The following is a 17,985-nucleotide window of genomic DNA, read 5'->3' as shown; positions in this document are numbered from 1 at the left end:
TTCTGCTGCTCTCTTTATTTGACACGTTCAGAGCGATGCAAAGGTTCTGGTGAACAGGTGTGATGAAGGACACGAGCGCTGGCATCTCACAGCCGTGTCCAAACACTGATCCTCACAAACACACCTAGACAAACTGACAGACGCCGTCATACGAGACACCCGTGTATTTCAAGCTCTGTCAGCACTCGTTAAACACAATCCATCATCCATAATTAACAGAAACACCTCTGTTGAGCGTGGCAGAGGTCATCGAATATTACAAACTAAACGATAATCTGGAGCTCAAATTAAAGTCCGTCAGGTGCCAAAACTACAAAATCAGTCATAGAGGAACCAAAAACCAAGCCGTTTTAGAAACACATCATCTACTTCTTCTTCTTCTTTGATTTCTTCCCTCCTTCTCCCTGCTGTGATCCGGCCTCGGCTCCACCGCTCTTCTGTGTTCTGCTCTTTAGTTTGGGGATCATCTCCGCCACATAAAACATCACATCTTTCCCTGGAGGCAGAGAGAAAACTGATGGTCTCAGAAACAATGTGACGACATGCATCTGCATGACTATATTTATAACTGTATTTAATATACCAATGTAAGATATTTTTCTTAAATATATACATGCATGTGTGTGTTTATATAAACACATAAAAAATATGCACGGTACATGAAACAAAACCTTATTTTAATCACGATTAATCATCTGACATTTAATAATTTAAATGTAATAATTTTATATATTTTTATTTAGGGTTAATAAAGTTAATTATAAAGTATAATAGGGTAAAAATAAAATATTTTAAATAATTATCATCATCTATTATTATTATTAAAAATAATTTATATTTTATATAAACAAAAACAAGCAGAGCAAACCCAGAATTTATTCCTAAATACTATATATATATATATATATATATATATATATATATAATTATTTTAATTGTTAGTCAAATAATACAATAGTTTTAAGTAGGATTTAAGTAATAATAGGTTAATAATAAATAACTTTAAAATAATAATAATTTAATGTATTTGTATAATTTCATATAATTTATCATTTGTATAACCACAAAATGTAAGCAATAATTAATATATTATAATTTTGGTTTAGAGTAGCAATAAATAATATGTTAATAATAAAATATTTATTATTATTAAATATAATTTATATTTTGTATAACCACAACATTTTGGCCAAATCATGCAGCCCTAAAAACAAGCAGAGAAAACCCAGATTTTTTTTTTTCAGGAAAGAAAAATCTATTTATTTTTCCCCAAATCTTACTAGATGCAAACTTGTCTTGGCACAGACTTCCGTCCTCGAGTTTGAGCTGAATGCGCACTCTTCCTCTGAACTGAACGTCTCGGTTCCATTCGCGCGGATACATCTTGTTCTGGAAGAAGGAAGTGATGTCATGATTTCACTTCAACACTAAACATGAGAACCAGAGCTTGATGAAGCGCTGTCAGACCTCCACCAGAACATTGAGTCCAGCGGCGGTCAGGACGTCCCGGATCTCAGCACACGACGGGTTCTCCACCGCCTGAACACACACACACACACACACACACACACACACACACAGAGAGATTAAACACACACACACACACACACACACACATATACAGTTACATTCTGAACAACATCATCAGAGACACTCACCTTCTCTGCAGCTATTCTTCTGCCTTCTGCTAATGTCTTTTTACTGTTGATATATGCTGGATAGACACACACAAACCTGGTGGGGAAACAAATATAGAAATAGAAATTATATGCATATTAAATATAATATATAATATTAAATGCATAACAATATGCATAAATATGTAAAAATAAAGTATGTAAATATAATACATAAACGTACATACATTTTTATTTTAAAATAACATTTTCTAATTATAATATAAAAATTATAAAAAAATGTGTAATTAATGCATATTTAATATAAATTCTTACATATATAATTATATTTAAAAATTATATTGATAAAATGTAAAATGATAATATTATAAATAATTATACGTATACATTTAAAATTAAACACATATTTTAAAATACTTAAAAAACTGTGTGTGAGTGTGTCTGTGCTTGTTAATAAAATTGCATTTATATAAAATTGTAAAATAAAATATATAAACAATGCATATTTAATATTTACATTTTTCAAATGTATAACCAATACACACTTAAATATGTAAATGTTATAAATACATATATATATATATAAAAGAAAACACATTTTAATACACATCTTGAAATAAAATACTTAAATGTAAAAACTATACACACACAGTATGTTCATGTTACTCCACTCAGTTGAATTGTGTTAACGTTACGGATGTAATCAGATATAAAGGACTGAACTGACCGCTCTTTGTCCGCAGGGTTTGTGGTTAAATGCGCCATATCTTCTGATTCTCCTTGGTTTAATTTGCGTTTGAAACACAAGTTTGATTCTGAACACTTGGAAGCGGAATGCTGATGAGTGTTTCGGTGAACACGACACTTCCGGCGGCGAGCGTCGTCTTCCGCTCGTCAGCTGTCGCGGCGTGACGTCACAGCGCCCCCTGTCGGCGCAGAGAGGTATAGCTGCAGTTAACACGCAGCATGTTTACCTAAAACGCGTCACAAAACTCGATAACATGTTCATAAAGATCGTTAAATATGTCCGAGGATGTAAAGATGAGTGACAGACTGACTTTAAATGTGATCGCTTTAAAAACCTGTAGGACTTAAACCCGTTCAGCGTCACTGCTGCAGGTGTAAACAAAGAAATTAATATTTCTTTAGCTTCTCATATTATGCTGTAGTGTTTTATATAATATCAATTTAAGATTTTAATTAAATAACTTAATTTAATTATGCATTATCACACTATTTCTATTTTTATTCTAACATATCCTTCCCCTTTCTTTTTCATAACCACTCCATACATTTGTGACTTTTTATTTGTGAAAAAATAGAGTAAAATTGTGAAATATTATTCTAATGTAAAACAGCTGTTTTCTGTGTGAATCTGTGTTAAAGTGTAATGTATTTCTGTGATGCTCCGCTGTATTTTCAGCATCATTCCTCCAGTCTTCAGTGTCACATGATCTTCAGAAATCAGAATAATATGATGATTTACTGCTCAAGAAACATTTCTGATTATCATCAATCAGTGTTGTTGCACAATATTTTTGTGGAAAACATGATGCATTTTATTTTTCATGATTCACAGATGAACAGAATTTCAAAAGAACAGTGTTTATATAAAATAGAAGTCCTTTGTAACATTATTATGAATATAATTTTTGTCACTTTTGATCAATTTAATGCATCCTTGATGAATGAGCATATTCAATTCTTTCTTTATTTTTTTTTTAAAGATGTATATCCCAAACTTGTGAATTATAATGTTTCCACAAAACGTGAAGCGTGAATTTATACAATAAATTAATACACATATAAAACAGTTTCTTAAAATAGTAAATTTATTGGACAATATTTATATTTTTACTGTATATTTGATCAAAAACATGCAGCCTTGGTGAGTAGAAAGACAAAAACATATATATACTCTGTCTTTACTTTTTTAAGATATGTATTTGTGCGGTTTTATTTTGGACGGTTCACGACGTGTGTCCCATGAGCACAGAAGCAGTCATCAGTGTCACAGACGTATATTTGTAGAAATAGACAACAATACATTATATGAGTCACAATTACACATTTCTCTTTTATGACAAAAATCATTAGGATATTAAGTAAAGATCATGTTCCATGAAGATATTTAGTGAATCTCCTACAGTAAATATATAAAAACTTAATGTTTGATTAGTAATATGCATTGCTAAGAACTTCATCTGAACAACTTTAAAGATGATTTTCTCAATATTTCGATGTTTTTGCTCCCTCAGATTCCAGATTTTCAAATATTGTCCTCCTAACAAACCAGACATCACTGGAAAGATGATTTATACACAATTTTAAAAAATTGACACACTTATGTCTGGTTTTGTGCTCCAGGTTCACATTTAAAAAAACATATTTTATTTCAGCTATTTCCAAAGCAACATTTATCCTTTTCATTTTAACTTGATGAACTAAAATAACAAAAACTAATATTGAAATGACTGTAATAATTCATGCATAAATAATTTATAATTACAAAAAGTAAATAATTATGAAATAATTCAATATAGACATATTTTAAAAATAAACTAATAAAAATGGCAAAAAGGTAATATAAACACTTAATTAAATATATGAACAAAACCTGTTATAATAGTATCTTATTGATAGTAAAACAACACTGCTACATCTGTTTATTGTAGGTGTGATTGGCAGTGAAACTCATTGGTGAGTGTGAAGTCTAACAGTGATGTGAGATTCATTTCTATTGAATCACATACTGATGCATTTATTATTTCATCAGCTTTCAAGTGTTTTGCCTGCTGGCGTTGGAGTTCATATCTTGTTCATCTCAAAAAGTAAGCGTGTTTAAAATGTCCAGATCTTGACTCTTTCTCCAGCCAACACCAACTCTTTTCTCAGAAACTCAGTTTCTAATAACAAAAGCAGAAGCGTTTTATTACAAACTCTGTTTTTCTCTCTGATAATAGACGTATGCTGTTGATTTGTTGAGTTGTGTTGTGTTCTCAACCACAAGTGAAATGGAAAGAAAGTGTGAAAGGAAGTGTTTTTCTGCTGTATCACTCTGATGTTATCGCTCTTCTTCTAAACCTGAACTTCACATTGAGAAATCGTAAGAGAGCGAAAACCACGCACGTTCAAACAGCATGTGCTCCACATCGACTGTGAGTGATTTTACTCTGCTTGTGCCATATGTTTGAATTGTGAATATTGTGTGTAGATTTATATCAGTGTGTGTGTGTGTGGATTTATCAGAGCTACAGATCTACAGAATTCACATTCATGAACTCCTGGTTTTCTTTGGCTGTTGAGGTTGTTTCAGGCTTTTATTCTTTTAAAATCACTTCACCTTATTTCACTTTGCAGATGACAAGATGAACTGCAAGAGATCGGTGTGCGTCTTGATCTGTGTCTTCTGCTTCTGCTGTAAGTAACCGTCAGCTCTACATTGTAAAACAGGATTTTTCCTTGAAATAAAAATAAAAAAGGTAACTTTGACTATCTCATAATTCGTGTATTGTTTCTCACAATTGTGAGTTTATATTTCTCAATGATATGTTTATATTTCATAATTTTATGTTTATATCTGTAATTCTGAGTTTATATCTCAATACTGAGTTTAAATCTATAATTCTGAGTTTATATCTATAATTCTGAGTTTATATCTCAATTCTGAGTTTATATCTATAATTCTGAGTTTATATATCTAAATTTTAGGTTTATATTTCTCAGTGCTATGTTTATATCTCAATTCTGAGTTTATGTCAGTAATTCTGAGTTTATTTCTCAATTCTGAGTTTATGTCCATAATTCTGAGTTTATGTCTGTAACTCTGAGTTTATATCTCAATTCTTAGTTTATGTCAGTAATTCTGAGTTTATATCCATAATTCTGAGTTTATTTCTCAATTCTGAGTTTATATCTCAATTCTGAGTTTATGTCCATAATTCTGAGTTTATGTCCATAATTCTGAGTTTATATATCTCAATTCTATGTTTATATTTCTCAGTGCTATGTTTATCTCTCAATTCTGAGTTTGTCCGTAAATCTTAGTTTCTATGTCAATTCTGAGTTTATGTCAGTAATTTTGAGTTTATGTCTGTAATTCTGAGTTAATATCTCAATTATGAGTTTATATCTGTAATTTTGAATGTATGTCCATAATTCTGAGTTTATGTCTGCAATTCTGAGTTTATGTCTCAATTCTGAGTTTATGTCTCAATTCTGAGTTTATGTCTCAATTCTGAATTTATGTCTCAATTCTGAGTTTATGTCCATAATTCTGAGTTTATGTCTGCAATTCTGAGTTTATGTCAGTAATTCTGAGTTTATATCTCAATTCTAAGTTTATATCTATAATTCTGAGTTTATATATCTAAATTTTATGTTTATATTTCTCAGTGCTGTTTATATCTCAGTTATGAGTTTAAATCTGTAATTTTGAATTTATGTCCATAATTCTGAGTTTATGTCTCAATTCTGAGTTTATGTCCGTAATTCTGAGTTTATGTCCGTAATTCTGAGTTTATATCTCGATTCTGAGTTTATGTCAGTAATTCTGAGTTTATGTCTCAATTCTAAATTTATGTCTCAATTCTGAGTTTATGTCCATAATTCTGAGTTTATGTCAGTAATTCTGAGTTTATGTCTCAATTCTGAATTTATGTCTCAATTCTGAGTTTATGTCTCAATTCTGAGTTTATGTCTCAATTCTGAATTTATGTCTCAATTCTGAGTTTATGTCCATAATTCTGAGTTTATGTCTGCAATTCTGAGTTTATGTCAGTAATTCTGAGTTTATATCTCAATTCTAAGTTTATATCTATAATTCTGAGTTTATATATCTAAATTTTATGTTTATATTTCTCAGTGCTGTTTATATCTCAGTTATGAGTTTAAATCTGTAATTTTGAATTTATGTCCATAATTCTGAGTTTATGTCTCAATTCTGAGTTTATGTCGGTAATTCTGAGTTTATGTCCGTAATTCTGAGTTTATGTCCGTAATTCTGAGTTTATATCTCGATTCTGAGTTTATGTCAGTAATTCTGAGTTTATGTCTCAATTCTGAATTTATGTCTCAATTCTGAGTTTATGTCCATAATTCTGAGTTTATGTCTGCAATTCTGAGTTTATGTCTGTAATTCTGAGTTTATGTCTCAATTCTAAATTTATGTCTCAATTCTGAGTTTATGTCCATAATTCTGAGTTTATGTCCATAATTCTGAGTTTATGTCCGTAATTCTAAGTTTATATGTCAGTTCTGAGTTTATGTCAGTAAGGGCTGTTTCATAGTCAATGCATCTGTATGGATACACGTCCCCGAGGCTACGCAACGTTACGCTTTGGCCGCCATTATGCGTCGGTGCGTAGCAAAATGTGTCGTCCTAATTTTTGATACGCGACACGCCGATGCACGCAATACTATGCGTTGTCGCTGGGGGCGACATTGCAAGTATTGTACAGTAATTCAAGTATATTGTGTTTACAGAAGAAGAAGGTTTGTATACAATGGCAGGCGAAGAGTGACAATTATGCAAACTTATACGTATTCATCCACATTTATCTCTGCGTTGCCTTTGTTGCCGCCGATGTAAAATCAGCAACAGAATGCCATTGTGATCTGAATATCACACGACCCGACTCTACTAATATCACCCCGACTCTACTACCCCCTGTTGCTTGAGCGGTGTATTGCATACACGCATCGCCCGTGACGCTTGTGTCCACTGTTTAGACTATGAAAGGGACCGCGTCGCTCGCGTTGCTTGCTCGCGTTGCTTGCTCGCGTTGCTTGCTCGCGTTGCTTGCTCGCGTTGCATGCTCGCGTTTCTCACGTTGACTATGTAAGGGCCCTAATTCTTAGTTTATATCCATAATTCTGGGTTTATGTCTCAATTCTGAATTTATGTCTGCAATTCTGAGTTTATGTCTGTAATTCTGAGTTTATGTCTGCAATTCTAAGTTTATGTCTGTAATTCTGAGATTATATCTCAATACTGAGTTTATGTCCATAATTCAGAGTTTATGTCCATAATTCAGAGTTTATGTCTCAATTCTGAGTTTATGTCCATAATTCTGAATTTATGTCTCAATTCTGAGTTTATGTCTCAATTCTGAATTTATGTCTCAATTCTGAGTTTATGTCTCAATTCTGAATTTATGTCTCAATTCTGAGTTTATGTCTGCAATTCTGAGTTTATGTCTGTAATTCTGAGATTATGTCCATAATTCTGAGTTTATGTCCATAATTCTGAGTTTATGTCTGTAATTCTGAGTTTATGTCTCAATTCTGAATTTATGTCTCAATTCTGAGTTTATGTCCATAATTCTGAGTTTATGTCCATAATTCTGAGTTTATGTCTGCAATTCTGAGTTTATATCTGTAACTGAGTTTATATATCTCAATTCTATGTTTAAATTTCTCAGTGCTATGTTTATATATCTCAATTCTGAGTTTATGTCTGCAATTCCGAGTTTATATCTCAATTCTGTGTTTATTTCCATAACTCTGAGTTTATATATCAATACTAAGTTTATATATCTCAATTCTACATTTATATTTCTCAGAGCTATGTTTATAAGTCTTAATTCTGCTTTTATATCCGTAATTCCTTTTTTTCTGTCTGATAATAGACGTATGCTGTTGATTTGTTGAGTTGTGTTGTGTTCTCAACCACAAGTGAAATGGAAAGAAAGTGTGAAAGGAAGTGTTTTTCTGCTGTATCACTCTGATGTTATCGCTCTTCTTCTAAACCTGAACTTCACATTGAGAAATCGTAAGAGAGCGAAAACCACGCAGGTTCAAACAGCATGTGCTCCACATCGACTGTGAGTGATTTTACTCTGCTTGTGCCATATGTTTGAATTGTGAATATTGTGTGTAGATTTATATCAGTGTGTGTGTGTGTGTGTGTGTGTGTGTGTGTGGATTTATCAGAGTTACAGATCTACAGAATTCACATTCATGAACTCCTGGTTTTCTTTGGCTGTTGAGGTTGTTTCAGGCTTTTATTCTTTTAAAATCACTTCACCTTATTTCACTTTGCAGATGACAAGATGAACTGCAAGAGATCGGTGTGCGTCTTGATCTGTGTCTTCTGCTTCTGCTGTAAGTAACCGTCAGCTCTACATTGTAAAACAGGATTTTTCCTTGAAATAAAAATAAAAAGGGTAACTTTGACTTTATCTCACTATCTGTATAGTGTTTCTCACAATTCTGAGTTTATATTTCTCAATTCTACGTTTATATTTTGTAATTCTAAGTTTATATCTGTAATTTTTAGTTTATATCCTTAATTCTGAGGTTATCTGTAACTCTGAGTTTATATCTCCATTCTGATTTTATATCTCTCAATCCTATGTTTATATTTCTCACTGCTATGTTTATATCTCTCAATTCTGAGTTTATGTCCATAATTCTGAGTTTATATCTCAATTCTGAGTTTATATCTGTAACTCTGAGTTTATATCTCAATTCTGAGTTTTCGTCCGTAATTCTGAGTTTATATCTCAATTCTGAATTTACATACATAATTCTAAACTTATATATCACAATTCCTTATTTTTTTCTCGCAATTCAGATCTATTTCCTTTGAATTCAGTTTACACTGAAAATCCAATTTCTCAGAATTGTATTGTGTGAAACAATGTCAGAACTGAAAATAAAACTCACAATGCCCTATTTTTTATTTCTACATCCTGTAGTGAATGCGAACTTCCATAGAAAATGTTATTTCAGTCTTTTTGTACTTAAAAATGTCATGTTTAGGTCAGTGTGTTACTTACGGTTTCTTTGTAAAGTGACATGCACTAGCAGAACACAACACTAAACATTCTCACAATGCTGTCAGTGGTAGAGCATTGCGTTAGCAGCGCAAAAGGTTGTGGGTTCAATTCCAAGGGAACACACATACTGGAATTTTTTTTTATATAAAATGTATAGCCTGAATGCACTGTAAGTCACTTTGTATAAAAGTGTCTGCTAAATGCATACATGTTAACATTTTTAATTTACTTTTATATCTCTCCATAAATGTTTCTCAGATTTGAATCTACTGATTGTGTTTGATTTTCAGGTGTTTTGGCAAACGTAAAGCGCACTTTCAGGATTCAAGGTAAAATTCTGTTGTTGACACACAGGAGTATGATAATATATTAAGCGTATGAGTTAATGAGACTGTTTTCCAGAGCTGACGGTGACTGGGGAAAAGCTGAATGACTGTAAGAATCAGAAGAAGCTGTGTGTGACGTCCAGCTCTGACTGTCACTATATGGCTTTAGATGGAGCTCCTCGAGTTCCCAGAACCCCTGGTACAAGACTTTTATGAGCCTAAAACCATCCAGACTGGCTTACCATCATATCTGCTGTTGATTAAGGTTTAATTTCTGTTTTTGTTCTCAAGAGAACTTCCTGAACACATCGTGTCACTATCGGATCCATGAGCAATCGTTCACCTGCAGATGGATTCAGACAAAAGACGTCAGATCGGAAACCATCAGCAGCTTCATTTTTAGCCGGTACACATATCTAACGAGGGTCATTTCATCATATCTGCTGCTCTAACCTGATCAACTAAACCTCACTATGATCAACATGTTAATGTGGTTTTTGTATTGTAGAGTCCAGGACTTCATCTACTGTCCTGCCATTTTAAACATGCATTCAACTTTCAATTTAACCATCAAATCAAAGAGCGTCATCAGCCAGAAAGAGCAGTTCTCTGACATCTATCCACTAAACATTACGGATATAAGTAAGACAACAGTATTCTTTTGATTGGTTTGATTTTAGCACTGAATGAAGGATATATATGTGACCCTGGAGCACAAAACCAGTCCTAAGTGTTGATGATTGAGATTTCTGCATCATCTGAAGCTGAATAAATCATCTCTCCAGTGATGTCTGGTTTGTTAGGAGGACAATATTTGAAAATCTGGAATCTGAGGGAGCAAAAACATCTAAATATTGAGAAAATCATCTTTAAAGTTGTTCAAATGAATTCTTAGCAATGCATATTACTAATCAAACATTAAGTTTTGATATATTTACGCTAGGAAATTTACTTGATGCAACATGATCTTTACTTAATATCCTAATGATTTTTGTCATAAAAGAGAAATGTATAATTGTGACTCATACAATGTATTGTTGTCTATTTCTACAAATATACGTCTGTGACACTGATGACTGCTTCTGTGCTGCAGAATCATAAATGTGATAAACAGATTACAGAAGAATCTGCTGATTGTGTGAATGTTGTAGTTCAGGCTCCTCGGCCGCTGATCACATCTGTTAACGCCACCGACTCCTCAATCAGCGTCACATGGACCAGCGCGACAACACCAATTACTAAATGCAAAATACGTTACAAGCGTCTCAACACAGAGTCATGGACAGAGGTCAGAATTCATAGATAATTAAGATATAAAAACTATTAATATATATATATATATATATATATATATACAGTACAGACCAAATGTTTGGAAACATTACTATTTTTAATGTTTTTGAAAGAAGTTTCTTCCGCTCATCAAGCCTGCATTTATTTGATCAAAAATACAGAAAAAACAGTAATATTGTGATATATTATTACAATTTAAAATAATTGTTTTTACATTTATTATACTTTAAATGATCATTTATTTCTGTGATGCAAAGCTGAATTTTTAGGATCATTATCACATGATCCTTTAGAAATCATTCTAATATGATGATTCATTATCAAAGTTGGAAACAGTTCTGCTGCTTGATATTTGTTCAGAACATGTGACACTTTTTTAGGATACTTTGATAAATAAAAAGTAAAAAAAAAAGAAGAAACTATGTTTTTAAAATATTAATATTTTGTAATAAAAATATACACTATACTGGTCAGTTATTATTATTTTTTTCTTTCTTCTTTTTAAATAAAATCAATACTTTTATTCAGCAAGGATGTGTTAAATTGATAAAAAGTGATAGTAAAGAAAATATATTATTAGAATTTGTTTTATTTTGAATAAATGCAGTTGTTTTCAACCTTTTATTGATCAGATATATGAGACAGCAGAACTGTTTCCAACACTCATAATAAATCAGAATATTAGAATGATTTCTAAATGATCATGTGATCGACATGTGACACTGAAGACTGGAGTAATGATGCTGAAAATTCAGCTTTGCATCACAGGAATAAATTATTTTTTAAAGAATATTCAAATATAAAACTATTATTTTAAGTTGTAATAATATTTCACAATATTACTGTTTTTTCTGTATTTTTGATCAAATAAATGCAGGCTTGATAAGCAGAAGAAACTTCTTTCAAAAACATTAAAAAGAGTAATGTTTCCAAACTTTTGGTCTGTACTGTATATATATAAATATAATTCTGAAGTATGATGATGATGTTTGTGTCTCAGACAGCAGATTTCGTGTCTTCAGTTGAGTCTCAGTTCGTGATCAAGGGTTTACAGTCCTTCAGTGTGTTTGATCTGAGCGTCTCCTGCTTCCACGGATTCGGCCGATGGAGCGACTGGAGCGAGGAGACTCGAGTGAAGACGACAGAGAGCTGTGAGTGACTTTAATATGATCCTCACACAGACGGAGGTGTTCTGTCTCGGGGTGTAAGTCGTGGTTGTGTGTTCGCAGTGCCGTCTGCTGCTCTCTCTCTCAGTTATTATGTGGATTCAGATGAAAACTCTGGGATTCGGCGGCTGGTGCTTCTCTGGAAGGTAACACAGTGTGTGTGTGTGTGTGTGTGTGTGTGAATCACACAGTTGTGTGTGTTTCTGAAGGCTCTGGACGTCACAGACGCTCGAGGACTCATTCGAGGATATGAAGTGTCCTATAAGCCCATCACACAGCCCTCTCTGAAGAAAACCATACACACCTCTCATCTCAAGGTGCAGTTCATTTCATTTTAATTTTTACAGTCAAGTCAAATCACAGTTATTTATATAGCGCTTTTAACAATAAAGATTTTATTTCATTTTTATTTACTTTTGATTAAGTGAAGAAATGTCCACCTTAAATACATTTTCATTATGTGTTTTCATTTTATTTAATTTTATTTATTTTAATTTTATTTTTTACTTTTGATTAAGTGAAGAAACATCTACTTGTTAGAATCCATATATAATTGATATATAAATAATAATGCAATGTATAGAAATATACAGAAAATATACTAATTTACAAGGTTAGAAAATGTCAGGAAATTGCTTAATTTTTCATTGTGGCAGTGTTTTATATTTTATTTTATATTTTATTTTATATTTTATTTTTTACTTTTTATTAGAAATGTCTGAAAATGCTTAATACAATTTTATTGAGTGGGTGTTTTTATTTTATTTTAGATTTACTCACATTTCACTGCTGGTTATATATGCTATATATAATTTTGTATGTGACGAATAAAAATCTTGAATCTTGATTTTATTTTATTTTTCATTTTTTACTTTTGATTTGATCAGAAATTGCTTACATTTTTTTTTTATTATATATATATATTTTTTTTTTATTAGAAATGTCAGAAATTGCTTAAACATATTTTCATTGTGTGGGTGTTTTTTGATTTTATTTTATATTTTATTTTACTTTTTTTTCTTTTGATTTACAAACTCGAATTCATATATAATTCATGTATAACTAATATACAAATAATAATAAAATAATAATTTAAAATACATATAGTTAGAAATATCTCATATTGCTTGAGTTTTTATTTAATTTTTTTTAACAATTTATTTAGTAAACATTCATCAGCATTTTATTATAAGTGCATTCACAAGTGAGTCATTTCGAACCAGGTCCAAGCATCATTGAGTTTCTGAATGTGAGGTTGTATAAATGTGTGTAGGCCGTTGTTCTGGTGCGGTCAGAGGAGTATGAGGTCTCAGTTTGTGCCTATAACAGCGCTGGACGCTCGCCGGACCGCCGGCTCACTGTCGACGCGTCTCGTACTCACGGTCAGCAGCTGGCATCTCTCAAAAATAATAACTTCCCATGAATAGAACTGAGAGATAAAAAGTTGCAACTAGCTTTATTTATTAACGTAGTTCTTGTGTTGCTGAATGAGTGTGTTTTCCATCAGATGTGCCGGCGGTGAGGAGTCTCTGGGTTTATTCTGACGGTTCTTCACTGTGGATCCGCTGGGAATATGAGTTTACCGCGGTAAACATCAGTGAGTTCGCTATTGAATGGAGCTCTGCGACCGACGGCGAGCACAGACGCTGGGAAAGAGTCGACGGATCCACCTTCACAGTCCGTCTGCCAGGTCTGATCACACACTGTACATATCACACAGAACAATATTAATGAGTGACGCTCACAAAACATGACTGGAGCATATTTAATCTTGAAATCAAACCCATAATCTAGTGTAAAGTGTTTGAGCTTCAGGGAGTGCATAAAAATAAAATAAAATTTAATTTAAAAAAAATTACATTTGAAATAAAAAGACCATTAAAAATACTGTTTTTAATTTTATAATAAAATATAAAAATATATATTTTTTAAAGTATGTTTTTTTAAATGTTTATTTTTGTAAAGTTTTAATAAATAAGCAATTTTATTCATTTTTATAAGCGATTTTATTTTATTGCTTGGACATTACATTGATAAGAATTCTTTCAGAGCATTTTACTGTTTGTGCTTCAGGAAAATACACAGAAAATAAATAAATAAAAAACTGGAAATTCACATTTAAAAATAACATTTATAATACCAACATTTTGTGAAAAATGTATATATGTAAATTTACAAAATAATGGCGTGTTGGTAATACAGTTTTAAATATACAGTTCTAAAAATATGTTGAATTTTCTTTTTTTTTTTGTATGTAATCCAAAAATCTTAATAAACTAGCAATTATATTCTCTTTACAGCTATGATATTTTATGTATAATTTTATTGCTTATACTTTACATTTAGAAGAGTCACATATTTCTTTAAGAGTATTAAGTATTTAAAATTGTGACAAATAACCTCATGTCCCTCACAATTCTTATTATTGAAATAAATATATATGACTTAAATTAACACTTCATTGTAGAAGTTCTTGTGCTGCCTTCATGCTGACTTAAAAAATAAAATATTGTATTTTTGTTTGTTGTAATCAATTAAAAATAAAAGTAGCCATTAGCCAACAGAAAGTACTTCTCTTTCTGTTCTGGCTTAAACCAGCTAATCATCATAATTGAGAACGTGGATTCCCATCTGTCTCGGAGGGGAAAGAGCTTCGTCAATGCACTTCGTAAAAGTACGAGGGGTCAGAGACAGTCCGAAATGGTGGTTCTGTTCTGTTTCTGTTCTTGAGCTTTGCTTTATGTGTATTATTATTTGAAAATGGTCTGTCAGTGTGAAGCATTGTCTGATTGAAGGCATTGAAGCGCAGCAGACGTACAACATCAGCGTGTTCCCCATCTGTGGGTCTCTCGCCGGGCCACCGAACAACATCTCTGCGGATCTACAGCACGGCGGTTAGTGATAGTGAATATGTTTATCAGAGCTTCACCAAACGCTGTGAAATGCTGATTTCTGTGATGTTTCGCTCCAGCTCTGTTGGATCCGGTAGGGTTTGGTCTGCTGAATGTCTCGAGCTCGTCTGTAGCGCTGCGGTGGAGCTGGAAGGAGGCGAAGCCCGGCATCAGTGTGCTTCAGTACAGACTGGTGTTAACCGGACCGGACGAGATTCAGAGTAAGAGTCACTGAGTGTGTGTGTGTGTGTGTGTGAGTCTCTTAAAACTCTTTCTATTTCTCAGCTCTCGCAGTCTTTCCTGACAAACATCAGCATTCATTCCTCCACCTCCATCCAAACACCAAATACTCAGTCCACATACACGGAGAAACTAGAGACGGGAACTTCACAAAGGCCAGTCTGGACATCACCACACTTCTGCTGGGTAAGATGTGCTGGGGGAAATTACAGATTAATTAATACATTCCTGTAAAAACCTGTTCCTAAGTGGTAGAGCAATACAAAACAAGCGCAAGGTTGTGGGTTCGAATCCCAGGGAACACGTTAGGAAAAATTGTTTGCCTGAATGCAATGTAAGTCGCTTTGGATAAAAGCGTCTGCTAAATGCATAAATGTAACATGACGTCAACTGTCTTATTCGCTTTGAGAAAAAAGATACTAATTAATATATAAATTACCTAAAAGAAATCAAATGTGGTGGCTGATTTTCCAGATTATGAGGAGATGATGAGGTTTGCCGTTCCAGCGGTTCTCCTGCTGCTCATCTTTGGGATTTTCTCGGTTTTATCAAAGACCGTGTAAGCACTGAATTCATGAAAAATAAATCGCATTGTCTCGATTTGCCTCTATTAATAACTGTCATCACTTTACACACAGATGCAGGGAATATTTATTTCCCATCATCGCCAATCCGAGGTACAGTCTGATTGGACGCTGGCTTCTCAATCCGCATCTTCAGGTGAGAATCCTTTATTCATTTAACCCTCATAATAATGCAGTCAAAATCTGAGCACCAGAAGAATCATTAGTTTATAAAACAGTCGTAACATTTTTCACCTACATCCATATTGTTTCTGATCAGCAGCTTTCATTAACGAGTGAATGTGAAACTATTTCTAAGTTATTATTACCGCATTTACCTGTTTTTTATTATTAAAAAAAAAAACTTATTTAAAATTTATCAGAAGGTTTTTTTAGAACTACACCTTAAACAAACAAAACAATAAAACCTAAGAAGCCGTGCTTTACAGTGAATTTATAACAGCTAAGTGACTAAAACCCCTTTAGCTGTTATAAATTCACTGTAAATCACAGCTTCACGGGGCTTAATGCTGTTATAAAACGGTTATTCCATACACGTAGTAAGGTTTCACAAAATAAAACAGAGCAAATAAAGTGTAATGATATTAATAACAACAGTATTCTTCCACCAAACAATGTAGCTCCTCAGAAACAGTTGTGGTTGCTACAAAGTGGTTGCCGAGCAACACACAAATGTAAACAAAGGTGTTCGTTACATTGTAACCAGCTTCGAACGCAGCTCAACCAATCAGATTAAAGGAGAGAACTATCTTTTTTTTAAATCAATATTTTTTACCGCAAATTCGACTTTATAGAAACCAAATATGACCCAAATCCTTTTTTTTTTTAAAGAAGAAGAAAAATTATCTCATAAAGGAAAATGGATCAGAATTTGTCATGAGGTCTAAGTACTTAATGTTATTTATTTTAACCACCTGACTGACTCTTTCTTTCTCATTTAAATCAGGGCAGTGATAAGATCTGCGTGCTGAAGCTGGACGGTTTATTCCTGATGGACCAGCAGATGGAGAAGAGCGTGTTTGTGGTTTCTGATCATGAGGACGAGGTTCCGCTGAAGACCTCTGAGGCGGCTGAAGGTACAGCTTTGTGGAAACCTTGTTCAGATGATGAGGAAAGCGCTCTGACTCCCTCCAGTCTGCCCGAGTATGTAGACCTGCCCTTCTTACCCGATAGCTCAGGTTATGTTCAGACTGGACAGATTCCTGGAGAGAGAAACTCAGACTGAAACCTGCACTGGTCTCAGAATGACTCGACTGCGGTTTCTCATCTATAAGAGAGTCTCACACGACTTTCACTCATTTCATGTTTGCTTTTGATGCACTTCTGTGTACTTCATACAGTATTTGATGATGAAGGATCATATCATGTGCTTCTCAACCAGAGGCCTTCAAGATAACTTCAAACTGTTGAACTCTCATGATGCAACAGATATATAAAGATTTCAAAACAAAAACAAAAACATAATTTTTAGTAAGGGAATGAAACTTTGCAAATGCTTAAAAACCTTCACAATGTGCATAATTTATTTCAGATTTTTAACCATAAATCTATTACATCATAGATACAATGTATTTTGTGTTCGGGTCATTTTTGACCCGGTTATGTATGGAGTCCTATTATCTGTCAAAAATACTTTCTGCAAAATGATCTATGAAGTTATTTTAGTGTCAGAAAACTTTTGTAAAATAGTTCAACTTTTCCTCATATCTCTCACACTTTTAGACTGAATTTACTTGATGAAAATGAATATTTATGTCTATTGATGAATCACTGCAGCTGGAAAATATGTCCACTTTTTCATCTAAAAGTAAAGGTTTATGCAGTGGTTTTTTTTTGTGACCTTTCAGTCATATTTGTGTCGTTTTGACATATATAAATGTGGAAGTTTTGTAAATTTTTACTGTTCTTGAACAATCGTTAAAAGTTCAAAGGAGTGTAATTACATTTTGAGCAACACTGATCATTTTCAGATTATACTCTATATTCTTGTGAATTACATACAGTGATATATTGAAATAATATTTCTTATCAATATTGTTAGCAATGGTCCAAATCATGTAAGAAGCA

The 17,985-nt window shown here is 32.8% G+C and overlaps 2 protein-coding genes across 4 annotated transcripts; one reads left to right on the top strand and one right to left on the bottom strand.

Annotated features, from left to right (window-relative positions):
* On the bottom strand, positions 1 to 2,531 carry LOC127963390 (signal recognition particle 19 kDa protein-like). The gene is made up of 5 exons (XM_052563292.1): positions 2,365 to 2,531; positions 1,659 to 1,734; positions 1,468 to 1,539; positions 1,281 to 1,389; positions 1 to 496 (listed from the first exon to the last, which is right to left on the bottom strand). Exons 1-5 carry the CDS (start codon positions 2,400 to 2,402, stop codon positions 366 to 368), a joined length of 426 nt encoding a protein of 141 aa, XP_052419252.1. The 5' UTR covers positions 2,403 to 2,531; the 3' UTR covers positions 1 to 365.
* Positions 2,532 to 4,606: 2,075 nt separating this feature from the next.
* Positions 4,607 to 17,952, top strand: LOC127963371 (interleukin-6 receptor subunit beta). Of its 3 annotated transcripts, XM_052563266.1 has the most exons (20): positions 4,607 to 4,795; positions 4,998 to 5,057; positions 8,267 to 8,461; positions 8,682 to 8,741; positions 9,709 to 9,747; positions 9,821 to 9,943; positions 10,036 to 10,150; positions 10,253 to 10,386; positions 10,896 to 11,032; positions 12,038 to 12,188; positions 12,267 to 12,349; positions 12,413 to 12,520; positions 13,477 to 13,585; positions 13,711 to 13,893; positions 14,999 to 15,097; positions 15,175 to 15,315; positions 15,380 to 15,520; positions 15,809 to 15,893; positions 15,973 to 16,054; positions 16,865 to 17,952. In XM_052563266.1, the coding sequence occupies exons 4-20, from the start codon at positions 8,690 to 8,692 to the stop codon at positions 17,141 to 17,143; spliced, it is 2,061 nt and encodes a 686-aa protein (XP_052419226.1). In that variant the 5' UTR covers positions 4,607 to 4,795; positions 4,998 to 5,057; positions 8,267 to 8,461; positions 8,682 to 8,689; the 3' UTR covers positions 17,144 to 17,952. The 3 variants fall into 3 exon arrangements, with proteins under 3 accessions (XP_052419226.1, XP_052419228.1, XP_052419227.1); XM_052563268.1 differs by lacking the exons at positions 4,998 to 5,057; positions 8,267 to 8,461; XM_052563267.1 differs by lacking the exons at positions 8,267 to 8,461; positions 8,682 to 8,741.
* The last annotated feature ends 33 nt before the right edge of the window (positions 17,953 to 17,985 follow it).

This window comes from Carassius gibelio, chromosome B8, assembly GCF_023724105.1.
Source record: "Carassius gibelio isolate Cgi1373 ecotype wild population from Czech Republic chromosome B8, carGib1.2-hapl.c, whole genome shotgun sequence".
NCBI classification, from domain to species: domain Eukaryota; kingdom Metazoa; phylum Chordata; class Actinopteri; order Cypriniformes; family Cyprinidae; genus Carassius; species Carassius gibelio.
The sequence above is the reverse complement of the archived record's forward strand: the minus strand, read 5'-3'. Positions and strand labels throughout refer to the sequence as shown.